Genomic DNA, 27,860 nt, shown 5'->3' on the forward strand with positions numbered 1-27,860 from the left:
AAACTCTAGAGAGGGATTTTTGACTCGAAGTCCATGTATTTACTATTTTTTAAATGGTCTTATTAGCCTTCAGGAGAAGTAACTTTAGAAGAGTACTCTTTTCGTGTTGAATGTGTTTTGCTGCAGCGGGGTGGGATCAAGCCGCTTCCACGACTTAAGCGGGCTCCTCGTTTGGGGAGAGAGAGAGAGAGAGAGAGAGAGAGAGAGAGGAACGCCGAGACGTATTTCTTCTGTGCTGTATGAGGACCACGACCTTGAGATGTGCAACGCGAAACCTTGCGACCAGGAGCAGCACTAGCAGAGCGCCGGCCTTCCTCCTCTGCCTCCGTTTCTGCAGCACCAGCACCGCCGCCACCATCAGCAGCAGCAGCGGCATTGCCAGCGCCGACACTAGCAGCAGCAGCACCATCCCCCCTTCCTCTCTTTTCCCCGTGCTCCTGCCCTCCGACGACACCCCCGCCATGGCCGGAAAGGGCTCCCTCATGCGTGCCGGGAAGCGGCCTGTCCCAGAGGCCAACCGCATCAGTATGGCAGAGCGCTTGGAACAGTTTCGAGCTAGCCCTGACCAGCGTATGGTGCTTTCGGGCTTGCATTTGTCGGTTTTGTTTATTTGATTTATTTAGTTTGTTTGAACACGATGATACTCCTCGGAGACATTTGTTATATATCTGTGTTTAGAACTTCTTACCTAATTAGACATTGCATTGTTAAGCATCTGTACTATTGTATCCAATGGCATCTTCTATCACACCAACTGAGAGAATTGATCCAATTTGTGACTAGGTTTGGGGAGTGCTAGCTACGATGAACCAATCCCATAGTTCAAAATTGCCATGTGACTAGTACACACGACCATACAAGTCCCCAAGATGATCTACTAGAAAGGTGAAAGAGATAAATGTATTGGAGTATAGCTCGGATGATTACATACTTGTTGCTTCTTCACTTGATACTATTTAATTACTTGATCCACTTGCTCTCAATATTGGCTTCTTGATTTAAGGGCTTCTTTCATGTTACCTTGCATCATCATTGATTTTATATCTAACACACTATTATAGGTTTTTGTCAGATTGGGTGATGATCATATATCATAATGTTGTTGGCATAGGTGAGTGAGATTGCAGTTTACTACTAAACAAACAAGCTATCTTGACTACTTGCGGGTGTCGATGATGAGGAAAAAATGGTGAAAAAGTATGTAGGTGTGGTGGTAATGTGATAGAAGAATTGCTAGTGAAAATAGATCAAGTTTTGCTTAGGGGTGCTTTACACAACGAGATCCAAAGAGTATGCTACATGATGAGAATATGTATGCAATATGTGCCACTTAGACAATGTCGCTCATGGAAAAATTGTTCACTTGTCCAAGTGTCTTTTTACAAAGATGATGATAGTTATGCAATGCAAAGGGAAAATACAAAAAGGAAAATAAGGCAATGTCAAAGACAAATGCTGAAACTTGCAGAATACAAGGAAAGGGAAAGAATCCCCTCTTAACCATGGATGTCAATATTGAAGGAGAAAGAGGATTCTGATGTCAGTCTTTGTGTAGTGCTGAGAGCCATGCTGTGCCTTGTGGAGATGCTTCATCTTCGGATGAGGATACTACTTCCCCATCAGCTTGTTCGAACAAACCCTCGCTAGTGGATGTTCCAAAGATTTTAGTAAATGGAATGTGATGAGAAGAGATCCGGCCTTCTCAATGAACTTGAGACACACTTTGTGATTCAAGGATTGAGGGAGTCCTTGAGAAGTGGCAGTCCTAAGATGGACTTGGAGGAACCTGACACACACTACTAAGCTTGTTTGTATTAACTATTGTCTGATGATCCGTGCCATATATAAGATAGAGAGTCTATTTGTGCAAAGGAGGCTTTGTAGTCACAGCATTGGAAAAAGGTTATGGAGCAAGAGTTTGATACTATCGAGTGGTGCAAGCAGCTTCCTTATTGAAAAGGGTGGTAATTCCTTAAATAAGCGCTTAATTACAATAATCAACAAATAAACATTTGTGTGCCTTTCTTGTGTGTTGAGAGCATGATTTCTTGGTGAGAAGAAGAGTTTTCTTGCAGGTTTTCATGGCCCTAATCTTGGACAATAGACATACAGTCGATCCTAAAAATTGGCGTCCCTCTTTAATTGCTAATGGATTGAGAAAAGCTGAGATTCCGCAATCTCCTTTGGTGGTCCAAAAGCTTCTTGCTGTATGTACAATCAAGAAGCAATTTAGGCCAATTGCCCCTTGATTTGGGATTGGATTTTACCCTACCTCTTGAATCTCCGTGAAATTCCTCAATTTCAATTATTGGAATTCAAGTCCTAAGCCCTCAATTTTGAGTATGTACTTGAGGTGGCTGTCAAAACCCTGATTTTTGTTGTAAATTAGAGTTTATAGCAAAGATTGACTAAAATCTATTTCTCAGATGGCTCAAACTGATGGAAAATGCTAAGATAACTTGAGAGATGGTTGGGATATGAGAGAGAATGTTGTAGATAGAGAAATTTCAGAGTTTCATCGCGAGAAATGCTGAAAAGCTATTGCTGCCCTGCTTAAATAGCCATGGAAGCTGTTGTCTATAGCCTAGGACTACCAAAAAAGACCACTGTCCTCTCTTTTTGGTGTCATTTGCACTCAAAGGAACTTGGGCTGTTGTCATCTACTCTTGGAGAGCTTCAAATTACTCTCACATACTGTAAAATTGATCTCTGGTGGCTGCAAAACCACATCAGCAATTGTTTCTTGCTCTCTAATATTCTCATTTTCTCTCACAATGGCTAGAATACACTTTCATCAGCCCTTGGAAACGTTTTTTTTACTCACATAGACAATTTTTGGCAAGTGGCAATCTTCTAATTCAAATTTTCAGCATTATTCAGCTTATTAAATTAAATTTCAAAATATTAAGTGTACTTAGAGCCTTTGACAAGCTAGTGGAGATGACCTCCTATGGACTTATATACAAGGCACTTCATTGGCCCTATATTTGTTGATACCCTAAAGTCTTCTCTCATATACATCTATCTTTGCGTTCTTCTTGGCACTTAATTTTTGTAAGGATGAGCTAGTAGCTAATTTCTATTAACTATGTGCTTAGCTCGGCTGTTTTTATTCTACAGCTTGTGAGTGATTAGTCTCTCTCTTTAAGTCTCTCTTAAAACTCATTTATGGCAGACCCTTCAGTTGAGTCTCATGCTATTGCACCTATTTTGGTTTAGGCCAAAATTTGACAACGGGTATCACTTAGTACTTGCCACGCATAACTTATTACAACTTTTGCCTTTGGTACCAATTAATATCTCCAGGTTCTAGGTCCCACACAATGAAATAATTGACTTGTATCACACATGTGTAAGTCACATTGACACATTTGATCGACTTTTAATCAAATGCTAAGCAAAGCAATAAAATTTCACGTCCTTATGACAAGCGGAATGGCACTTGGCATTTTGTGTCTCGGGCCGTTCATAGGAAGGTGATTGGTATAAAATGGGTCTTTGTGACCAAATATCATAGTGATGGTACTTTGGATAAGCTCAAAGCGCAGCTCATTGCAAAGAGCTTTACACAGCAACGAGGGGTGGATTTCCATGATACCTTTGCACTTACAGCTTGGATGACTACCATTAGAGCCATGCTTACCTTAGCTAGTTATAGAAGATGGTTGGTTTACCAGCTTGATGTGAAGTCTACCTTCTTGAATGGTGATTTGAAGGAGGAGATCTATGTTGAGTAGCCTCTTGGCTTTTCCTTCTCGGATGGTAAGGCATATAGGTTGAAAAAGGTCTTTTACAGCCTCAAACAAGCTCTTCATGCTTGGAATGACAAGACCGACTCGTTCCTCCAGGAGAAGTTGGGATATTGGCGCTCCAAGGCCGATCCGTAGCTTTATGTACACACCTCAGATGGAGATTGTGTGTTGTTTGTCCTTTATGTGGACGATTTGATTGCGACACATGACGATACTTAGATGGTTGCATAGACAAAGGTAACACTTAATGAGAAGTCCAAGATGACGGATAAGAGACTTCTTCACTTTTTCCTAGGTCATGAAATCTATCTGACTCTGAGGGGGATCTTCGTCTCCTAACAACGATATGTATAGGAGCTCTTGACTATGTTTGAGATGGAGGGATGCAAGTTTATTTGGACTTCTACGGATCTGAACTAGAAGGCTATAGCCCATGTAGATTCTCCTTTGGTTGATGCTGTCTGCTATCGGCAATTGATTGGGTCTTTGATTTGGCTCCTCACTACTCGTGTTGAACTATGTTTTGCTGTAGGTTCGCTAGCAGGGTCCACGAGTGAACCCAAGATGGTGCATTTGCAGGTTGCTCAAAGGGTTTTGCGGCTCTTGAGGGGGATGGGGACCTCCAAGCCTTGATCTAGGGATCTATTGTCCAATAGGTAGACTTGTCTCTATGAAGGCACTTCCAAAGGTTTTACTTTGGCAATATTTCAGATCCCTTAGTGTTATGCCGCGTCTAAGATTTGAGAGATTGAGGGGGTGTTAGAGATATGGTCATCCCTTGGACAGGCTCATTACAAAAGTCAAGACTAGAGTCTTTTACATCAATCTAAAGGCCTTTTTGGCTCATATGGCCAAGTCTTTTGTGCCAAAGTTTCATCTATGAATAAACTTCAACCACAACCAAAAACTTGCTAGGTAATGCTTTACAATGCAAATAGTATAAAGTCCCCTTTTTGTTGCCTTGAACAATTAGCATAGAGCCCTTGTGGACCTTCCAGGATCCACCACTAAAGGTAGTAAAATATCTTTTTGCATCGAGCTGCCCAATTGACAATAGAAATTTCTTTATGCCATGTACATATCTGACATCCTGTAAAATCAGCTCTTTGCCATTTTCAAGGGCCAAGTGAATTGTACCTACATCCTCTATCTCACATGCATAATTGTTGCCTATGTAAACCTTGCCTAGGCAACCTGCAGTGTATTTAGAAAATGACTCCAAAGACTCAAGAGGGAGTGACATGAAAAGAGGCACCATTGTCCACTATCCATGATTGGGTAGCCGATCATGAGCTGAAAGTAAGGCATCAATCACCTCCTTTTTGGTGACGTGCATATCACTTGCTGTTGCCATAACATCTACATCATTGCATGAGGTTGCAATAAGTATCTCTCCAGTGTCAGAGAACTCTTCAATGACCACACTAGATGCAACATTTGCCTTCACGACTTCTTTTGAGGGAGAGTTGTCATCATCTTTCTTTTCATCCTTCTATTTCTTTCCTCGTTTCTTTCTTTCTCGCTCTTTCTTGTAATATCGACAATTGGGCTTTGTATGCCCTTTACACCCACACTGATAGCAAGTAACATGCCCTTGCTTTTACTCTTGCTTTTGCCTTTATTTCTTATAGTACTCTTATTTGACCTGCCTCTAAGATGATAGGCTGAACCATTGCTTTTTCCACTGGACTTTCTTTTGATCTCCTCATTGAGAATAGACCCCCTAACACCATTAAAGGTTAAAGGAAGGTTGCTGCTAGACTCCTAGCTATCAAGCAAAGTCATCAACAAGAAAATGGCCTTTAATTTATCATTGAAGGGTTGCAAACCAGAGTCTCGCAACTGACTCAAAATCCTTATGAAAGCACGCAAATGCTCCGATGCTGGCTTAGACTCATCCAATTGTTCACAAGCTTGCGTATGAGCACTTGATTTATTGGAGTTGTATTTTCATAAGTGTCCATCAGCTTTTTCCATATGGCATAAGTTGTATCAAGACGCTTAATGTCTGTAAGTACATCATCAGACACAACTATTTTAATGTATGCAATGGCCTTCTTGTTGAGTCTAGCCCAATCCTCATTTGTCATAGCTGTAGGCTTGATTTCCAAGAGAGGATCATCATAGTCCTTGAGAAACAAAACGCCTTGCATCATGTTCTTCCACAAATCAAAGCTAGTGCCATCAAACCTCTTGATTTCAAGAAGGGATTTAGTGTGACTGTTGCTAGAAGCATTAGTGGCCATTGTTTAGCAAAGTGCCAAGTACCAATGCTGTATTTTATGACAGTAAATATTAGGCTGAATATTCAGCTAATTTCAGCCCAAAATTTCAGGAGATAAGAGCAAGATTTGATCCAAATACATGTACAGCAGTAGAAAGCATGGCTTTCATCAATATAAGTGAGACTTCAGCATACAATCCATGCATACACCACTGCAAGGTGACTCCCACTTCAGCAATATCACCAAAAATACATTTGCAACAATCTCAGATTTGTGAATGATCACTAAGACTGTTGCACCATGAATATTTAGCAATACATCAACTCAATAGGAGCTGCCAAATATGTGTATTGCATATATATGTGCCTAAAAGCACTTTTGATACACAAACACCAAAATTCTCTGCAATCTCTTCAAAATCTCAAAAGTGGGAGATAATAAACTCGAATTTCCCTGCTTGCAGCATCAAGATTGCTTTAGCAATGTCCCCAATGTGCACTTCACATATCAATTTTGCCAAAATTCACAAATTTTAGCAAAAGCCCCAAAATTTCACTGACCAATTTGTCCAAATTGCATTAATATATGTTTCCAAGAGCATAAAACAAGTAAATTTAGCAAAATTTTGCAGAAGCCCCAAATTTGTCAGGTCTAAATGTGCACCAATGTCTGTAAATTTGGCTTAGTTGAGTAAAATTTCACTGATATATGAAAAGCCCCAAAATTTTCAAGGCCGATGTGCACAGTTTCTGCAATTTCTGGGTCCAATGTCACTATTATGCATCATCATCAAATCTGGAAAAACCCCCAAAATTTCAGACATAAATATGCACAAATTTGAGAACTGTGCTTACGAATGCGAACCTCCATCAGTGAGAAGGGGAACAGATTGTAGAAATAAATCTAACAAAATATGCAAAAAAAAAAAGTCGAAATGTGACATCGTTGACCTGCCTGCTGTCGCGTGGTCTCCGCTAGGCTTGTCGTCTCACTCCTGACCTGTTCGCCGGTCACTTGCCTACCTATCACGTGGTCTCTGCTAGGCCTATCGCCTCACGCTTGACCTGTTGCCTCATGCCTGACCTGTCGACTGGTCATCATCTGATCACGCCAGTCATGCTAATTGCTGCCTGTGGTCACGATAACTGCTGCATTGCAGGTGGGTTGTTACCTGCGGAAGACACTATCACTTGCCTGCAAAAGTGACAACTTGCCTCCATGCGCACATGCTGAAATTGACTCACACTGTCCTTGGGAAGTGCACACACCTTGTTGAGAAACCCTTCACCCTTCATTCGCAATTTGCGTTTTTGCGTTTAGGGTTTGCAACCCCAAAAAGGGGCGTCATCCTAGACTAACTGTGCCTATTTATAGGCTGCTCTCATTCATTCCTTACAACAGATTCATTCAGTCCGTCACCTCTTCTCTCCAGCCTCTCCACTACCCTCACAACCGTTCAGGAGGACATTGCGGTTTGTGGTTCGTGGCTCCTCTCCATGTTTGTCGAGTTCACTCCGTGTTCCTCCCCCCAAACCCTACTGTTTTGCTGGTACATCATCTTTTGACATGGTATCAGAGCTAGATCTGCTCAAACAACGGCAAAGATTCTCCACTCCAGTGAAGGCAAAGACCGGTGGTGGGTTCGGCATCCACTTCTCTTCTTCTTCCACTGCATCAATATCTCGTTTTTGTAGGTTTCAGGTGTTTTCAGCTTGCTGTCCACACCCCTTTCACGGAGGACATCACAGTCTCAGCTGTCCCTTGCTGTCATCTACAGTCTGGCGCCTATTTCCAACCTTCCACCCGCAGTTTGCAGTGTTTACAGCAAAGTGGCTGTTGCTGATCACTCTTCATTCAGAAAACAATCTCGTTTTTGCAGATTTCAGGTGTTTCAGCTTGTTGCCCACACCCCGTTCGCGGAGGACATCTCAGCCAAAGCTGTCCATTGCTGTCTCCATCAGTTGGGGTGCCTGATCTCCAGCCCTCTTCATGCAGTTTGAAGTTGATTCCAGCCAGGCGACTCCTGTTCTTGTGCAGACCTACTGCCGTACAGCCTACCATGTCATCATAGTCATGTTGCCTGCGTTTTTAGTCTTTCTCTCTCTTGTAGGTTGTCTTGCCTGCGTTTTTAGTCTTTCTCTCTCCTACAGGCTGTCCTGCTTGCGTTTTTAGTCTCTTGCTCTTGCAGGCGGTCTTGCCTACGTTTTTAGTCTTTCTCTCACCTGTTGCTTGCGTTTTTAGTCATTCTCTCTCCTCACATGCATTTTTCTACTGGTTGCAACCTCTTATTGTTGGTCGCATCCTCCTCCCAATGGCAGCTCACTTCTAGCCCTTCCACCCCTTGAGGCGGATATTGTGGTTCGTGCTTCACACTGCCCTCACACCCCTTGAGGTGCATTGTGGTTCGTGGTTCATGGTGGTTGACCTCTTCCTTCTTCAACAAGGCACACTGGTATCCATGGCTTCTTCACCAACAGATGACCAGACTCCTGGATGCTCCTACTATGGCATCACCGGCCACACCACCGATGCTTGCCGACTTCGACCTTTGCTCCCCACCCCTCCGGAGTACATGCGTCTTCCACAAGGCACTCCTTATGCGACCTCTCCTTTTTGGGCCACAGAGATCGTTCTGCATCGGCTATCAGAGTACTATGCTCAAGGCAATAAGAGGCATCCGATGCGCACTAAGTCCTTTCGGCACATGGAGGATCCATTGGCGCTACGACCTACTGAAGATTGTCGCAATGCCAGCTGCGGTCTTCTCCCACCTATTTTCGGGTAGAGTGGCTACCATAGCCCGCGGTTCTGCAATCTGCTCCATTGAGAGACAATGATTGTTTGATACTGTCTCTTCGTCAGTTTGCTCCTTGGAGAGAGAGTGGTTTCTCGACTCCTTCCTTTTCTTTGGCTACCCAGTCCGCTCCATTGAGAGACAACAACTGTTGCCTTTGCCCACCTCTTGCTCATTCTGAGCCCTACCCTTCCCCACCATCGACTACTCAGGTTCGAGAGGCTATCTCTAGGAGCTCTTCGGTACCTCAGATACCTTCTTCAGCACGACCGGCGGCACTTCCTTCGTCATTAGACATTTTGGAGTTCGTGATCCATGAGTTTTTGGATTCCCTATCTACCTCAGAGGGGGATTCAGAGGGGGATGTTATTTCTTTGCCCTTAGAGGGGGCATCTACTACTTCTTCGACTTCAGCGGGGGCCCCTTCACCTCCCACCTCAGAGGGGGAACCTACTCCACATGAAGTTCTTCACCCATCCTCTACTTTCTTGGGGTGGCTGTCTTTGACCAGTCATCTCTTCTACTGATACTCAGGATCTTCAGGTACCACCTAGATTGGGACCTCAGAGGTTCAGTCGCGACTTGGTGACAAGGCCTTCGTATTCTTTCCAGTATGGATGCACGGAGCTAGTGGCTTCTTTCCCAAGGTTGAGTTTTGGGTTCTCCAATTCACTCTGTCTACTGTTCTTTACTGCACTTTTCCTTTCTAGTGGAATTCTTGGATCTTAGGGATCCTCTACATCTTCTTCCTCCTCTTCTCTTTTTGCCTTGGTCACTTGGTCAGCATGGAGCCACCTCCCGAGATCGAGTACGGGCATATTCTTATGGTTCTTAGCACAACACAAAGTCGGATATTCCTCCTATGCATGGCATGTTTTCATCATCTTTGTACTAGGGCGCTTGGGCAAGTGAACAATTTCCCCAGGAGGGACACTGTCCAAATGGCACCTGCTGCATGAGCATTCTTCAGCATGTAGCATTGCATCTCCACCTCACTCTTATCTTGTTCCCCTTTTTGGGCCTGAGAGGGGGTGTTGAGAAACCCTTCACCCTTCACCCTTCACCCGCAGTTTGTGTTTCTGTGTTTTGCATTTAGGGTTTGTGTTCAGGGTTTGCAGCCCCAAAAAGGGGCACCATCCTAGACTAACTGTGCCTATTTATAGGCCACTCTCTCATTTATTCCTTATAGTTGATTCATTCAATCCGTCACCTCTTCTCTCCAGTCTCTCCACTACCCTCACACCCCTTTAGGAGGACATTGCGGTTCTTGGTTCATGGTTCGTGGCTGTCTTCATCATCTTCCTTGTGCTATGGCACCCTTGTTCCCTTGTATCACATGCGCTCCATGATTTAGAACTTCATCATTCCATTCATCAAAGTTTCTTCTCTCTTCTCTTCTCCTCTCCGTGCTGAGTTCACTCCGTGTTCCTCCCCGCAAACCCTACTGTCTCGCTGGTACGTCATCTTTTGACAACCTTTGCCACAGCTTTGATACTAGTTTGTCGAGATGAGTGTGCAATGGAATGCGAGACACAAATGGAGCAGGAGCAACGTTGAGAGGGAGAGTGAGAGAATCCCAAGATGAGTGTACCAAAAAAAGTCCTGGTACACAGAATAAAATGTATTTTATATGTTAGGGTACAAATAAGGGTGTGTTCGCACCGTATAAGTTTATAACATGGAGATTAAGGGACTTTACACCCAATAGATATGGATTGTGTCATGTCTCGTGTGTAGGTTGGACGGGGGAGGTCTCACTAATTAGTCCACCTTTGTATTCAGCTTTCATTCAGATTCAGTATAGGTTTTCTTCTTCTATTTTCTTCTTTCATTGCAGTCTTTCTCTTCCCTTCTCTCCGTGTTTGTGTTCTTCTCCCATTGTGCACTCTCACAGGTTGGGCTGACATGATGGCCAAGTGGACAGTCACCAGAGGATGGGCATGTCAGAGTGCAGCGGTGCGGAAGCGTAGGACTGAGAGAGAGAGAACGCAGAGAGAGAAGGGAGAGAGAGACAGTGGACGATGAAGATCTGCTGTATATAGAATGCTGAATACAAAGATATACACGGGCGCAGTGCGCTGGACTGCGTGTCTCCACCTCGACGATGCGACCTGCTGTCCACCTCGAAGTCTGTTGCAGTCTGCACTGTCTGCTGTCAGAAATCTGTGAACAGAGACATAAAACTGCGCGTCACCGGTCTGTAATCTGCGTCAGAGGAAAGTGTACAGACTGTTGAAAGTGTCGACTATAAATAGTCGAAATCTGCCACGGAATGGGGCGCCAGAAATAGGGCGCAGCCTGGAAATAAGTCGGCTGCATTAAATGCAGCCGACTGGGCTGCAGACAGTCGGACTGCCACGTGGCAGTCCGACTGCACAGTCCGACTGTGCAGGCTATGATCTCTAACACCCCCTCTCAGAGCCTGGACAGGGCAGAAGCCTGAGGGATCTGGAATGTTGCCGAAGTAGAGCCTGAGGAAGCGCCTCCGTAAATAAATCCGCAAGATTGTACTCCGTCTTGCAATACTCCACAGTGATGGTCTCATCCAAAAGCTTTTCTCGGATGAAGTGGTACTGGATCTCAATGTGCTTCGTCCGGGCATGAAAAACAGGGTTTCTTACCAAGGCAATGCAACTTTCATTGTCACATCGCAGCAATGTAGGACGAGTCTGGGGGCACCCAAGCTCCTCCAACAATCTCCGAAGCCGCACAACCTCGCATGTGGTGGAAGACGCGGCCCGATACTCCGCCTCAGTAGACGAAAGGGCTACCATGGGCTGCTTCTTGCTACTCCATGAAATAACACCTGCACCCAAAGTAAAGCAGTAACCTGTAGTAGACCGCCTGTGGTCCACGTCACCGGCCCAATCCGAGTCGCTCCAACCTGCAAGTACAAGATCTGACCCATCTGTCCCTGCGGGGTAATGAATCCCTAAATCAGACCTCCCCCTCAGATACCGAAGTATCCTCTGAGCAGCCTGCCAATGCACCGTCTTAGGTTCACTCATGAACCCTGCCAAGAGCCCAACAACAAAACATAGATCAACCCTCGTGTTGAGAAGCCAAATCAAAGACCCAATCAACTGTCGATAGCGGGACGCATCCGCCAAAGGAGAAGCTGAATGGGAAGTGGCCTTCCAGTTCGGATCCATAGGAGTAGAGAGGGCCCAACAGTCTTCCATCTCAAAAGACACCAAGAGCTCTTGTACATATCTCTGTTGGGAGAGAAAGATCCCCCTCTGAGACTGATAAATCTCATGGCCCAAAAAGAAATGGAGTAGACCCAAATCCGTCATCTCGAACGTCCGATGTAAAGCTGACTTTGTCTCCTGGACCTGCTGTGCAGCATCACCTGTGACAATCAAATCATCAACATATAGTACAAACAGCACACAACCATCCTCGGAAGTGTGTACATATAGCTGCGGATCGGCCTTGGACCGCCGATATCCCAACTGAGACTGGAGGAACGAATCAATGTTCTCGTTCCAAGCTCGTGGGGCCTGTTTGAGGCCATACAAGGCCTTCTTCAACCTGTAGACTTTCCCATCTGAAGAACCAAAGCCAGGAGGCTGCTCAACATAGATCTCCTCCTCCAAATCACCATTCAGGAAGGCCGACTTCACATCCAACTGATAAACAAGCCATCTCCTATGGCCAGCCAAAGCAAGAACAGCTCTAATGGTTGCCATGCGAGCTGTGGGGGCAAAAGTGTCATGATAGTCAATCCCTGGGCGCTGGGCAAAACCTTTAGCAACAAGGCGAGCCTTGTGCTTATCCAAAGTACCATCACTGAGATATTTGGTCTTGAAGACCCACTTGACTCCAATCACCTTCTTCTTCGGGGGGCGTGGCACGAGTGACCAAGTGCCATTCCTCTCAATAGCCTCCAACTCAGCTTCCATAGCTTTCTTCCATGGGGCGGACTGTAAAGCCTCCTTCACGGAGGTGGGCTCTCGATCTTGCATAACACGGGACATCAAACAATAGTTGGAGCAAACAAGCTCCGAAGAATGCGCCTGGTGCCTTTGTGACCGCCGCGGACCATCCTGCGGTCCCCACTCCTCAGGAACCCCCTCGATCCTTGAATCACGGAGTGTGTCACGGGCCCAGCGAGGAGGAGGCCGAACCTCCCCTCGTCGTTCTCCATTAGCAGAAGACTCTGGAATATCCACCGGTGGTAACTCCTCAGAGGGGTCCGGTGGAACAGTAGACTCTGTGTCAGAAACAGAATCATAATCAAAAGGCACGGGCTCCAGTGGAACTGTAGAAGGAGCCCAACTCTCCCCTGGATCTCCAAGAACGGGATGCTCCTCACCCGTTGAAGTAGCCGGAACCTCCACAAACCGCACATCACGGCTAGTATATACATCCCGATTGACGGGATTATACAATCGGTAGCCTTGGGACTGGGAGCTGTAGCCAACAAATACCTGTTTTCGAGAAGCCGCTTCAAATTTATCACGGTGAGCCTTGGGAATGTGAACATAGGCATCACACCCAAAGACCCGAAAGTAAGAAACATCTGGCTTCGTCCCAAAATAAGCCTCAAATGGAGTCATCCCTTCCACGGCCGAAGTAGGGGATCGATTAAGGATGTGGACTGCAATAGCCACAGCCTCGGCCCACAGAACCTGAGGGGTCTGTCGGTGCTCCATCATGGTGCGCGCCATCTCGATCACACTGCGGTTCTTCCGTTCAAGAATACAATTTTCTTGAGGAGTATTGGTATTGGCAAACTTCTGGTGAATGCCTCTATCTGCACAAAACCGAGCAAACTCATTAGACACAAATTCACCTCCCTTGTCGGATCGCAAGGTCTTCAACTTCCGGCCTGATCGGTTCTCCTCAAAGAGAAGCCAATCCTTGAAGTGCGAGAAAGCTTCTGACTTGAGTGCCAAAAAATAGGCCCATGTCATCCTGCTGTAGTCATCCACGATCAGCATGAAGTACGAGCTCCCACGCAGGGACTCATTCCTCATAGGGCCACATAGATCCGTAGATACTAGCTCCATCGGGAAAGTAGACCGCCGCGAAGCTGTGTGGGGAATGGCATCCCTATGCTGCTTCCCCCGTATGCAGGAGACACATGGCTGCTGGCACACCACTATATCCGGCAACCCTCGAACAAGCTGTCCACGCGACGCCTTCCGAAGATAGTCATAGTTCAGGTGACCAAACCTAGCATGCCATAACTCTGACTGTGACTGTGAGGTAAGAAGAAGAGTAGAGAGGGCGGTGGAAGACTTCAATTTGTAAATGCCGTTCTCCTCATATCCAGATGATAGAACCTTCCTCGATTCACGATCAAGGACTCGCACTGTAGTACTGTCAAACTCCACCAGAAGACCAAGGGAGCAAATCTTATGAACTGAAAGGAGATGGTACCCTAGATCAGGTACATGCAAAACCTCTGAGGTATGGGTACCACCTCGTCCATCCGGAATAAGCTGCATCTTACCCCGACCTGCAACAGAAACTGAAGAGCTGTCGCCAAGGAGAACCTGCCCACGCGAGGGTCGCAACTGGGCAACACCATCTGATGAAGGAGTCATGTGCCGTGAGGCACCACTATCAACAATCCACTCTCGAGCCTGGGGGGCCGTCATCGCAGTATCAGAAGCATTCGGTAAAGCGTCCTCAATGACAGCTAGATGAAGAAATGCAGCTGATGAGGGTGCAGCCACTGCTCCAAAATCCTTGGTTTCCTTCTTCTTGGTGTCCTTCGTGTCTTTGTCAGGGCAATCCTTCTTCCAATGGCCAGTCTTTCCACAAATATGGCATGTGGAGTCTTTGTCCTTGTCCTTCTCCTTGTCCTTCTTGGACTTGTTATCCCCCTTCTTCTTCTTTTGGTCCTTCCCCTTCTTCTGAGAGGCTTGACCTGTCAGCGCCTCCGACTTGGAAGCATTATGTCCCTTTAACTGTTCCTCTTGGTCCAAGACCATAGGAACCAACTCTTCCCACCGAAGAGTAGACTCTCGCCCAGAAGCAATGAGGGCAGAGTAAAATGTACCGAATCGTGGCGGCAACTGGGACAGTAGTGTGATCGCCATGTCTTCGGAGGAGATCGGCTTCCCCGCATTCTGAACCTGCATTTGTAGGTGCCTTAGCTTGTTAATGTGCTCCCGTAGCGAAGAAGACTTATTTACGGACAAAGTCCGCATCTGTACCTCCAAAGAAACCCTCTTCATTAGCGTCATCCGATTGTACATTTGATCAAGCTCCAGCCATATCTCACGAGCCATCGTCAAGTGCTCGATGTGAGCGATCACGGCTGCAGTGCATGATAGAAAGAGAAAGGATCGAATCCTGGCATTCAGTTTGTCCCAATGAGATTGGGCCTTGGCTAACTCCGCACGAGCTTCGGAAGAGAGTTTGGACTCATCTCTTACCGAGGGCCGGTCAATCTCCTCCTGTACCAACTCCGCCAAATCATAGGACTCAAGAATGGCCAACATCATGACGCGCCAAATGCGGTAGTTGTCGCCGTCGAGCTTTTGATCTGTAGGAAGAGCCGGTAAGACAGGCACCTTCCGGTCCATAATCGCCTGGAACTCCAAGTCCATCTCTGTAGACATCTTCACTTGCAATGCCTTCACAAACGCAAAAGCAGCCTCCTCTGACTGGGAAAACTCAGCCTGCTAAGGCTCTTCCGCGTCTTGAACCTTCTTCACCCGCCGGAGGCGATGAAAAAGCAAAACCTGCACTTGTAGGCTGAAAACTCAAACTTCCTCCGCGTCAAACAGTAGTAAACAGCAGCAAATCCACCACCTGTACTCCTTTCCTGTGCGCCCACACTCGTTTCAGCCTTGTTCCAAGGCGCAGCCCTCCTGTCTGCCCTTAAACGCAAAAAACGCAAATTTGTGTCGCGATGGAAACTCCTCTTCAGGTTGATTCTGCGCTCAGTCAGCCCTTAAACACTGCTTTGATACCATGTCAGAGTGCAGCGGTGCGGAAGCGTATGACTGAGAGAGAGAGAACGCAGAGAGAGAAGGGAGAGAAAGAGACAGTGGACGATGAAGATCTGCTGTATATAGAATGCTGAATACAAAGATATACACGGGTGCAGTGCGTTGGACTGCGTGTCTCCACCTCGACGATGCGACCTGCTGTCTACCTCGAAGTCTGCTGCAGTCTGCACTGTCTGCTGTTAGAAATCTGTGAACAGAGACAGAAAACTGCGCGTCACCGGTCTGTAATCTGCGTCAGAGGAAAGTGTGCAGACTGCTGAAAGTGTCGACTATAAATAGTCGAAATCTGCCACGGAATGGGGCGCCAGAAATAGGGCGCAGCCTGGAAATAAGTCGGCTGCATTAAATGCAGCCGACTGGGCTGCAGACAGTCGGACTGCCACGTGGCAGTCCGACTGCACAGTCCGGCTGTGCAGGCTATGATCTCTAATAGGGCAGCCAGGTGCTGGCAGTTCTGGGCAGCGCAGGCAGTGCAGGTGCAGGGCAGCAGGCGGGCAGGCCTGGGGTAGTCAGCCAGGCCAAGTGGACTGGCAGTCCAGGCCAACTGCACCCTATCAGACTGTCTTGATTGGCCGACCAGTCATTCTCTCCCCCTTTTTTCCTGCCTATTTAGGCACTGCCCCCCAAGTGTGGTTATCATTATTGCATCTGTCTGTTTGTACTTGTGAGGTGAGGCCACAAGCTGAGGGCATACATGCACAGCCTCTTGTATCTTTTTTGCCCAATCTGCTCAGTGTTTAGCTTTTTTATTTTCTGAGTTCTCTCTCTCTCTCTCTCTCTCTCGTACTCTCTCTCTCTCTCTCTGTGCATTCATCTTTCACGATCAATCTGTGCACCCACTTCCACAATGCTGGACAGTGGCACTGGAGGGTGCATCCACGTATGATCTGTATCAGTTTTGACAATATCTAACCTGATAATTATAGTGTAGCGGTAGAAATGCATTCATACATAACCCATGTATCCCAAACCACGACTTCATCTCTGCATACTAACAATGTGTGCCTCGACTCTCTGCTAACTATTTGGAGGAAGTCAATGCCAATCGCAGATACCTATACCTAGTGGGCTCTCATATCCTTGTAAGCAAGTTACAGACTGAATTAAGGCCTTTGCAACCAAAAGTGCTACTCTGATCTCTACTTGACTGAAAATCCTTGGGTCAGTGGTTCAAATCCACTTCTAAACATAGGGAATTATTAGATTTAAATCTCTAACAATCTCATGGGGTACCAATGATTTGGTCCATATCATGCAAGCAATCATCATCATCATCATTAATGGCCTCCCAGTACTCTTCCGAGTCTTTTGGGAAAGACCTGCACCCCCATATCGGGACTCCAGATAATATTGCTGGGGCAGCCTATGTATGAAACAACCACAATTCGATCCAGGGTTCCTGGGACTGAACATACTCAAGTGCCCCAAGGGCTGCAAAATGTCTGTCCCGACCTGGAAGCTGCTGCATCTGACAATGAAAACGTAGGTCCACTGAATGTGACCCCAAATATTATCTATAGGATCTAGCATACTAGTAATGTTTATCTGATATAGGTATTGTTCAATACATATTTTTTACATGTAGAGAATTTTAACAAGTAAACTGTGGTCTTTTTGTGCAGAGATGACATTTGAAGCAGGTTTGAGTAATCATGAAAGAGCTGTTATTCATAACTTCTGCAGAAAGATGGGTATGAAGTCCAAGAGTCATGGGTATGCCTCATCTCTGGCTGTCATCTCAGAATGTCCTTATGCTGCAAATTTGACAGAGAATGCTACTTCTGTCTGTTGAATGGTTTATATTGAGAGGGTGTTTTGCATATGCAGAGAGACTAAGGTTTTTTTTTTCTATTTAGAACTCTGATGTGTATACATGCGATGATAATTGTTATGTTTATATTGTATAAAATATGGCAAATGAAGTAGGTGTGCACTTCATTACTCATAAATAAAGTTTCCATAAAGTGATGCATCTTACTAGACTTGGGAGATTTCGTGTGCTTGTAGAAAGTTAGATTAACTAAATCTGCTCCCAGTCTAGGTAGGTTGTCACGAATGCAGGGAATATCATAGGCACAAATATTTGAAAGTTTCCTTGAGAACCCATGGTTGTTGTAACCATGGGTTTCAGAAATCTTCTGACTCATCTCCAATCTTATGAAAAGGTTACTCATTAACCTTTTGTTGTGGTGAGACTCATGGATATCTCAGATCGAACAGTAAAGGTATTTTCCTTTTTGATGGCTAATTGGCATACTGAAGTGTTTCCTTGATTTGTGGCAGCAACGGGGAGGCGCGTCGCCTGACTGTGTACAAAGTAGGAGGACTTCCACAGAAAGACAAATCTGTAGTCACCCCTCTTTCTTTTTCAGCAGAATCACAAGCTGCTATCCAACATCTATTCACCTGTTTTCCTCCTGATGCTGATGATGCTTCATGGAAACTAGATGGGGTTCCTGCCTCTGAAGGACAGAAAAGTAGTTTCAAAAAATCAAAAGAACATGCACCCTCTGGTGATAAAAACATTCTGATGAGACAGTCTGACATCGCCAAGCAAGTGGCTATGCTTGGTGCTCGAATACGGAGTATGCCAAGTTTGCAGCAGGTAAGAACCTTTCCAAGAGTGTCATTGGACAGACATGGTGCATGCATTTAATTGATGAGACAATTCTCTTACGTAGATATCTCAAGAGAGGGCAAAGTTGCCGATTGCCAAATTCAAGGATGAGATAACTTCAGCTGTGAGTCAAAATCAGGTAATATGTGTGCGAGTGTATTAAGAAAATGATTTTATTAATGATACTTTGGTTGGCAATCCTGGTAGCTCCCTATATGCTAAAGTTAATCCATAATCACATTTATTGTAGGTTGTGCTTATTGCTGGGGAGACTGGCTGTGGAAAGACAACACAGGTCTGTTTCTAAGAAGTGCCAAAAATGTAATTGTGTTGTTTGTTATAACATTAAAGTAATGTTCTCTAATAGAACCTTCCATGGGGGATCTCAGCTGTCTATTAGGAGCAAACATGCTGGGGAAAGCATCAGAAAAGTTATCTCACATTAGACTTTCTGTTTTGTAACTGAAATGTTTTGTGGGATGAAAGGTTTCAGGCCCCCTATTAACCCAGTTCCTGTCAAATGCTAGCTCTAAAATACATATGCTCTCAGTTGCCTCCAAGGTCCTGGTGCCAGATTCATGTCAATCTCTCTCTGTCCTATGCATAGTGAGACAGTAAATATGGAGGATCTGGTATTGATCAAGCTATTTGTCTAAAGCATCAGCTGATGTAGCTTGACATGTGATGTAGGTTCCTCAGTTCATACTCGACCATCAATGGAGTTTAGGCCAACCTTGTAGAATTTTGTGTACACAACCTCGCCGCATTTCAGCAATCTCAGGTTTCATTTGCATTAACCACAGAAACATCTTATTGTGTATGTAAGGTAGGCTCTTTAACCTGTGTCCATGTCTGCTTCATGTAGTTGCTGAACGTATTGCAATGGAACGTGGGGAATCCATTGGCGAAACTGTTGGATATCAGGTGGACTCTGTTTGCATACTGGACTGGATTTTGTTATCAAGCTGCAAGATGTTCATGGTAGTCATGCATTAGCTAATAGAGATCTGTGTTATGTAGATCAAGCTTGAGGCAAAGGGTGGCAATCATTCATCTTTAATGTTTTGCACAAATGGGGTGCTGCTCAGAAAGCTAGTAAATGCTGATGCTGAAGATGCCAATCCATCAATTGAAGCAACTCATATCATAGTGGTAATGCTCGTTTATTTAATGCTAAGTAGCAAAAATCCACATTATATTCACATGAGGTCTTACGGTTTCTATTTGTTCATTTGCTGTCTTAGATTGACCTTTATCTTAATAGTTGTTGAAGCAGCAGAATTGACTTTTGATAGTACTTTACACAGAGAGTTTAATTGTTCCTTCTCCGATACTTGTGTGTTATTTAATACTAGTCACATCGACCCCTCCCATGAGAGCCGTTGGCACGTCGGCTGTTCTTCTCTGCTTGTGGTTGCATTTTTGCATTTTGCATTTTGCATTTTGTGTTTAGGGTTTGAGTTTTGCATGTCACTGTTTGATGCCTTTGTGTTTTAGTCATGATTGTACTTTCTATGTTCCCTCAGTGCAAACCCTAGCATATCTTCACAGAACTAGCATGCTATTGCATCAAATTTTAATATTTTTTCATGTAATGTTTGTCAGTTTCGTAACCTGCTGTGTTTTGACCCAAATAATTATCTCCTTATTATTTTGTGTTTTGAAGTCAAGAGATAAGTCCTTTTGTTTGCAGGATGAAATACATGAAAGGGATTGTTTTGCTGACTTTATGCTAATAGCGCTTCGGTAAGACATCGAATCAACTGATGTGTAAACAACTCTCATGTTTCTCTCATTTAGGTACAAACAGTGTTGCAAAACCACTAGGGCATTTGTTTTTAAATTGGTTTTTCTTTCTCTGCAGCTGCTTTTTAACTTTCATCCAAAGGTTTTTCTGAAGTCTTGCACTTTTCAGGGATCTCCTTGTGCTGAGACCTGAATTAAGACTGGTCAGTGACTGTCCCTATACTCTACTGTGCTAGTTGGACTGTATACATTCTAATCTGTATTTGGGTCAAAATGTATAAGTTTGACATCAATGAGAACTTGTGTGAATGTCAGGTACTCATGAGCGCTACGCTGGATGCTGAATTGTTTTCAGGATATTTCAACAACTGTCCTGTTATCAGAGTTCCAGGATTTACTTATCCGGTATATAGAAAGCTGTTATCTTATGTTCATTGGTAGTTGGCTTTAGTGCTGCATATTCCATCAAATCTAATTCCTTCTATCCACCCTCAAACAGGTGCAAACATTTTATTTGGAGGATGTTATCATTGCTACAGAGGTTGGTGAGGATTCTATTGTTTCTGCTGCTGCTTCTGATGTTCAAGATATGGACTCTCCATTGAATGAAGATGATGCAGCTGCCATGGATGAGGCTATTTCCTTGGCATGGTTAGAAGATGATTTTGAGCTTCTGATGGAGATGCTTGCAAGAAGTCCCAGCAAGAGCTTATGTGATTATCAGCACTCTTTGGCTGGAGCCACAGCACTCATGGTTGCTTCTGCAAAAGGCAAAAGTGATTTGGTTTTATTACTCCTTTCTCGTGGCGCAGACATTAATCTATCTTCAAATGATGGAACCACTGCTTTTGATTGGGCAGAACGAGGTGGGCAACAAGAAGTGAAGGATCTGCTTCTTAAACATAAAGAACGAAATAATGACCCTGCCTGGGCTATTAAAAAGGCTGAACTACTTGAAAAATATCTTAGTAGTATTGATCAGGAAGAGGTTGACACTGAGTTGATCGAGCGGCTTCTGCGAAAAATTTGTACCACTACTACTGCTGGTTTTCCTCCTGATCAAAATGGAGCTGTCCTTGTTTTCTTACCTGGATGGGAAGACATCACACGTGTAAGGGAGCGGCTGCAAGCATCCCCAATGTTTGGTGACACCAGGAAGTTTTTACTTCTGCCTTTACATTCTATGATTCCTTCTATTGAGCAGAAGCAAGTATTCAAGAGTCCACCACCAGGTGTTCGCAAGATTGTTTTGGCTACAAACATTGCAGAGACTGCCATTACAATCAATGATATTGTATTCGTTATTGACAGTGGCCGTGTGAAAGAAAAAAGCTATGACCCTTATAACAATGTTGCAACCCTTCAAACATCTTGGATCTCAAAAGCTAGTGCCAGACAGCGAGAAGGACGGGCAGGACGCTGTCAATCTGGTGTATGCTATCATTTATATTCCAAAACTCGGGCAGATGCACTACCTGATTTCCAGGTGCCTGAAATAAAAAGAACACCCCTTGAAGAACTTTGCTTGCAGGTATGCTTCTTTTGTTGTCTTTTGGCATATATCTTGTTGTGTACATATTTTTAATATGATTGACCCACATTATAATGGCTGTTTTCTTCAGGTGAAGCTCTTGGATTCAAGTTTTATTATTAAAGATTTTCTTTCCAAGGCAGTGGACCCTCCAAACGAGCTATCTATTCGCAATGCTATCAATCTGCTTTGTGATATTGGAGCTTTGACACCTGATGAAAAGTTGACAGAATTGGGGAGGCAACTGGGATCATTGCCTGTACATCCATCTACGAGCAAAATGCTGCTTCTAGGAATTTTGCTTAATTGCCTTGATCCTGCTTTGACCATTGCTTGTGCAGCAGGGTACCGCGATCCATTTGTTTTGCCTACAGGTCCAGACCAAAGGAGGAGGGCATTTGCGGCTAAAAAAGAACTAGCATCTGAATATGGGGGTTATAGTGATCACTTAGCCATAGTTTCTGCATTTGACCATTGGGAACAAGCTAAATCAAGGGGCTTTGAGAAGAGATTTTGTGAGCAGAAGTTTTTATCTGCAGGAACAATGACTATGCTTGCTGGTATGCGCCAGCAACTTCAGAGGGAGCTTGCACGAAAAGGTTTAATACCTCAAGGGCCTCATCCTTGCAGTCTGAATGCCCGAGATCCTGGAATTGTAGGGGCACTGCTTGTTGCTGGGCTCTATCCGATGGTTGGATGTCTGTTGCCACCTCTCCCAAATAGACAGAAATCTGTTGTTCAAACTGCTCAGGGTTTGAAAGTTCGTATTCATCCACATTCTGCAAATTTTCATCTTGTTAATAATGATAAACGGCAAGAAAATATGAACCAGCCAATATTGGTGTTTGATGAAGTAACTCGAGGTGAAGCATGGATGTATATCAGAAACAGCTCCCTTGTGAAACCACATCCCCTATTGTTACTTGCACTAGAAATGGTGGTTGCACCATTGGACATGGGAAGCAATGATTTAGACGACGAAGAAGAAAAGAGTGACAGTAGTGATGAAGAAGATGAGGCAACAGATCAACAGCAAGAAGATTTGATGTCAAATCCTAACAATCGACTTTCCGTTGTAGTTGACAGATGGTTAAAATTTGAGGCTACTGCTGTGGAGGCTGCTCAAATTTATTGCCTAAGGGAGAGGCTTGCAGCAGCCATTGCCTTTAAGGTACTTTTTTGTATAAACATTGGCAATAATTTAGTCTGTAATTATTTTGTTCTCTTTCAATCTCATTTTGCAGGCTTATGATGAGATGTAGCTTTTTCAACTCAGAGTGGTGAAGCCAAAGATGCCACTCAAAGTACTGGATATAGCAAGGGTGCTATTAGATGGTTCATAAACTCTCTAATCAGCTTAGCTGTCCTCTTGTTTTTCGTTTTTTTTGTGAGTCAGGCCAATGAAGTGGTACTCTGTAGTTAGCTCTGCCCTTAAGTGACCTACTTGAAGTTTTAGTACTTGGATGCGTTTGCAAGCAATCTGCAATATAGGTTATCTCTGTACAGGGTGTATAACCAGAAACTTGCATTTGAGATGCAATAATTGGTTCAGTCAGCTCTGTTGATTGAGTCTTCTTATTAGGTGGAAGCTGGTGGGTGTGATAGTTGCTCTGTATACTAGTGCAAGCCAGAAGTATGTAACATTTCCCACTTTCAAAAATCTCCAGAGCACAAAAGTTTGGAACAAGTTGTTTGAATTGTGCATTGCTTCAAAAAAGGATTAGTTTATGCACCAGTGTATATGTAGAAGATGACCTTAGTCTTTTGCTGGTGCAGTTCGAGGTAACCACTAAAAGTTTCACCCCTGAAATGATGTGCTTGAGGGTGAAAAGTTTCTCCCCTTGGTACATCCTATGTGAAATGTCACATAAACCATAGAATAACAGATTTTAAACACCTATTTTCAGCCAAATTTAAATAAAAATTCTCATTTCTTCTGGAGTGAAACAGATAGGCAAAACGCTGCATTGAAATGTTTCAATAATGAAATGTGTTTCACGTTTCTACCCTGTGAAACACATTGCATGGTTACTATGGTGCAGTTCCTCTTAAATGAGGCTTGTGTTGAATGGATTAATCATTGGACTGCACAATCCAAATGCAGATTTCCAAAGACAAATATTGGCAAACACTTTTAGTAGTTGGAAGATTTTCTTTTCATCACTCAGAGTTTCCTTATTTCTTTGCTTTGACTAGATTTTGGGGTCTATGAATCATATGGACAACACTATACTTTCCATTTCTCAAAGCTTGCATTTTTATTTGTGGCACGAGTTTGGAACCACACATCTTTATAGGAGCACAAGTTTGGTGCCCTGCACCCCCATTTCTGTCCTATCCCTCCCCATTCTTGCACTTATCTAGGCATTATAAGGTTAGATTTAGAACCATCCTTTGGTCCACCATAGGTTACTCCATCTTGTCTCAAGTTAGCAGCTCAGACCCTGCAAGGCTTTTAAGGCCATCTTCAACTCTTTTTTACCATCATCAAGTATGTAAACACTTCGCACCTTGGTGCTTTCATGTGGGGAATGCAGCTAATGCACGAATTCCCCACAAGTGAGTTTGATTGTAACTTTATAACATTGCAGGGCTACACTTGCTCTCTGACTGGGCTAGAGTTTTGGATACTCGGGGCTCTCATAGTGGCTGCATGTTCTCTCTCTCTGACTGGGCTAGAGAATTGGATACTCGGGGCTCTCATAGTGGCTGCATGTTCTCTCTTGGCTTGGCTCCCATTTCATGTTCTAGCCAAAATTAGGAGACTGTTGCTGTGGCTTCAGCTGAGTCTGAGTATTGGGCATTGTATGATGATCCTGGCCATTTTGAGAGTCCTGACAAAAAAACCTACCCTCTCGTAGAAAGCAGGCTTTTGTAATGCCTTTTCTTTCAATCCTTGGTGATGTAGGCAAGGTTTTGTAATTCTTGACCTTTTTACTTCATAACCAAAAAGCTAAGGTCATGATAGCAAACCATTTTTACTTGTTACATTTCTTTTGGTGAAAGTTCGTATGTCTGGGTTGGTGTTAAGGATACATGTCACCTTTCAGTTGGAAACGATTGTGATGCTTATTTAAACTTAGACCTTGTGATTTGGAAACAGTGGTTCTGCCAATAAGTTTGTAATGTTTGAAAGGGTGGAAGGCTAGTTGAAGTTAGATAAAAGGGTATTTTTGCTGTCCTACCTCCATATATTGACTGTCATGCAGTTTACTTACATGATTTGAACTTTTTCTTTTTGGGGGTGGGGATGTGCAGATAAGGAATCCTCATAAGTTATTACCTCCTGTTCTTGGGAACTCTTTATTTGCTATTGCCTGCTTATTTTCGTACGATGGTGCGTTTGATGATGGTATGCGAAAAAATTCATCAGCTTCAACTGCAATGGGGTCAACGAGCACCTCAAGATCCGATTTTTCTAGTTCAGTAACTGCCATGCAGGATAAACCAGCAACAGGAAGCCATCGAAATAATTTTCGAAAACCTGGTCTTACACAGAGAAACCTAAGTTCAAGCAACAGTGAGAAGCTTCTATCTCTAGAAAGAAGATACTCTAATAGGCAAGGTCAGATGGGTGCACATTCTTTCTTTCTAGCAAAGAAGTCCAGCAGTCATTATACCAAGAGACAACGTGGAAACAATTTTGGATGAAGCAGTCCAGCTTACACATCCTTACGGTCTAATGGTCATAGGTCTTGGTTAACAGCTAACATGATTGCTGAAGTTTTTGAGTAAGTTTACCATGCACTCATGTACGTATTTTTAAAGGTCTCTGTTGAAGTTTGGGATTATCAAAATAGCTGAAACAACGCCCTGTATTTTGCAGATCACCTCATAAATTTTCAGCTGATGTGCACTGTACAATATATATTTTTTGATACAAAGTTAACCAACAGTTTATAGTGCGTCTAACAGAGAAAAGTCTATGATCTTAGAAATCGAACTTGCAGGTAAATGTGTGTTCTGCTGAAGGCAGTCATTTTCTAAGGAAGGGGTTGTGTATATTCCATTTTGATAGGAAGGATTATGTCTAATAACTAAAAACAGATTCAAAAGTAACAGGTAGGGCTGGAGGCTGTCATTCTGCCACAACCTGTGATTTATTGGCTGCAATGTGTGGACCAATTATGGCCAAAAATTGGGTGATTTTGCTGAAGAAGAACAGATCCTTTGTCTTTAAATTACTGGTCTGGATGAAATGGAACTATAGTGCTCATTCTGCGGCATATATCATTGATGGGAGAGCTTTTCATCTCGGATCGGCTAAGATCACACAGTGAACTGGAGAGCAGTCTCATAACATGTAAATTACTGGTTGTAAAGAACAGTTTCATTGTACACTGGATATCACTGCAAGAAAGCAATGAGTTTGATCTGACCTGCTGCTGGTCCAAGAGTCTTCTAATAGGGTATCACCTTGGGAACAAAGTCATTTTACATTGAGGAACTCCTTTTGAGATCATACAAGGAAAATCTCCTCATTTTGTTTTTCCATACAGGGTAAGGATACCTTATCCTTTTCTGGTAAAGAATTCAATTTAATGCTGGACAAGGTTACTTTGGAAATATAAATACTTCTCAAGGAATGTGCTCTCTGGTTATTTCTAATCTGCCATTTTCTCCTTTGGTGGTTGTTGCCATCTTCAGCATTTTTAAAATGGTCTGTCTATTGATAACAATACTTTTTAATCGATTCTCGACTTTCATGTATTCTTGAGATAAGTGCTTCCAACTGCACGTATTATATTTTACGCCAATGGAGGTGTAGGGGAGATGCGAAGTCTGAACTTGCCTGCCAGCTATATAGTGATGACATTGGATTCAACAAATTACCGTGCATGCAAAAATTTAGCCCCTCCTATTGGAAAATTATGGCTGTGCTGATTTGCCTCACATTAAGCTGTGTTTCCATAAGTTGTTCCCCACCTCAATGTACGAATATTTTTCAGATTTATCAAGGATTGATAACTGTAACTCCACAATGGCATGGCTGCATGAACTCTAGCACCCACAAGATTTTCACATTGGTAGGGCAGATAGAGCAACGTTCTCATACAAGCCAAACAACGTAACAGGAATTCTAGAGACTAAAACACTGAAATCAATAATATCAAACGGGTATCCAAAGGCAATTTCTTGAAACCTCTAGTGGAAATTGCATCTCCATCACAGACATAGTCACTTGGTACGGGAAGATACATCGGAATGAGGGATGAGGGGGTGAAATATATTAGCAGATGCCACATCATTCGCTATGATCTATTGACAAGCTTAGCAGTATAAGATGATACAAGGCCCAAGACAAACCATTTCAACATAGCATCACACGATATTCTCATATCATCAATAAGAAATTTAAAATATCACCCATATATACACCCTAGGATAGCTTTATCACACTGCATGTTTGCGGACAGGAAATGGTGAGGCTTATGGAACATGTTCTCAAGTTACTCAAGCCATGGAATAGAGTTCCATGTGATTGATTACAGACATTGTTGCACAACACTATTGTAAGAACAGTGTAACATGCTATCCACCTTTTTCTTTTCAACATAAAGCATACAGAATGTCATCAGTACATTTTGATCTATGAGGAGTTGCAGTGTAGGGGAGAAGGAAGGGTTGCAAGGACTCACTTACCAGGCAGCAGCAGCCATCAGGGGGAAGAATGAAGCGGCTGGACAGCACAAGAAGACACAGAGGTACTCACGATTGCAAAGATGTCAAGAAATTCCTTTTGATCATTCATATGATTGATATATTATTGTCCATTTGCAGCATATACAAACATTCATATCTACCAGGATCTGAATTGTGGCCTTGACAAACTTTGGTCACCTTCATTTTGCAACAGGCAATACTATAGATGCAATGAGGCAATGGATGAATTCCATGGGTATCAATTTGGTGGTTTGGGCATCTCAAAGATATTCATTTGAATGTTCAGACATGTATGCTTTCCATGAAAGGAAGCAAGCATTGTTTTGTGAAAGAAATTGATAGCAATAGGCATTGTGCCAGTTCTTCATGGAATATCACCCATGGCAGTTTGGTTTTTGTAAGAGGTGCCAAGGATGGCAACCTCTACCCTTTGCTTGTTTCTTGCTCATTTTTGGGTGTGTTGACCATATATTGGATGTGACCAATCTTTCACATGTATCTTTGCAGCATCGTCACTTTGGGCACATGCCTTTGAGAGGAATGAAAGTCTTGATCCGTTT

The 27,860-nt window shown here is 43.7% G+C and overlaps 1 protein-coding gene across 4 annotated transcripts; it reads left to right on the forward strand.

The window, feature by feature from the left end:
• Window positions 1-119: 119 nt before the first annotated feature.
• LOC148020954 (DExH-box ATP-dependent RNA helicase DExH6-like) lies at window positions 120-27,833 on the forward strand. Of its 4 annotated transcripts, XM_087698786.1 has the most exons (18): window positions 120-570; window positions 17,365-17,455; window positions 18,026-18,347; window positions 18,424-18,498; window positions 18,610-18,654; window positions 19,050-19,140; window positions 19,225-19,283; window positions 19,380-19,511; window positions 20,053-20,105; window positions 20,275-20,308; window positions 20,421-20,510; window positions 20,605-21,636; window positions 21,728-22,807; window positions 24,895-25,367; window positions 25,463-25,586; window positions 25,699-26,136; window positions 27,243-27,341; window positions 27,418-27,833. In XM_087698786.1, exons 1-14 carry the CDS (start codon window positions 240-242, stop codon window positions 25,285-25,287), a joined length of 3,828 nt encoding a protein of 1,275 aa, XP_087554912.1. In that variant the 5' UTR covers window positions 120-239; the 3' UTR covers window positions 25,288-25,367; window positions 25,463-25,586; window positions 25,699-26,136; window positions 27,243-27,341; window positions 27,418-27,833. The 4 variants fall into 4 exon arrangements, with proteins under 4 accessions (XP_087554912.1, XP_087554913.1, XP_087554910.1 ...); XM_087698788.1 differs by lacking the exons at window positions 27,243-27,341; window positions 27,418-27,833 and adding an exon at window positions 784-885 and having other exon boundaries at window positions 438-570; window positions 25,699-27,024; XM_087698787.1 differs by lacking the exons at window positions 27,243-27,341; window positions 27,418-27,833 and having other exon boundaries at window positions 25,684-27,024.
• The last annotated feature ends 27 nt before the right edge of the window (window positions 27,834-27,860 follow it).

Source organism: Lygodium microphyllum, chromosome 18 (genome assembly GCF_053477565.2).
Source record: "Lygodium microphyllum isolate KBCC chromosome 18, Lygodium_microphyllum_v1.1.10, whole genome shotgun sequence".
NCBI classification, from domain to species: Eukaryota; Viridiplantae; Streptophyta; class Polypodiopsida; order Schizaeales; family Lygodiaceae; genus Lygodium; species Lygodium microphyllum.

Bases quoted from the DNA above. Each gene is read 5' to 3' on its own strand.
- LOC148020954 (XM_087698786.1), top strand. From the start codon at position 240: ATGAGGACCACGACCTTGAGATGTGCAACGCGAAACCTTGCGACCAGG. The intron at 571-17,364 runs GTATGGTGCTTT...CTTTTTGTGCAG, and splicing joins TCGAGCTAGCCCTGACCAGC to AGATGACATTTGAAGCAGGT. The intron at 19,284-19,379 runs GTGGACTCTGTT...TGTGTTATGTAG, and splicing joins GCGAAACTGTTGGATATCAG to ATCAAGCTTGAGGCAAAGGG.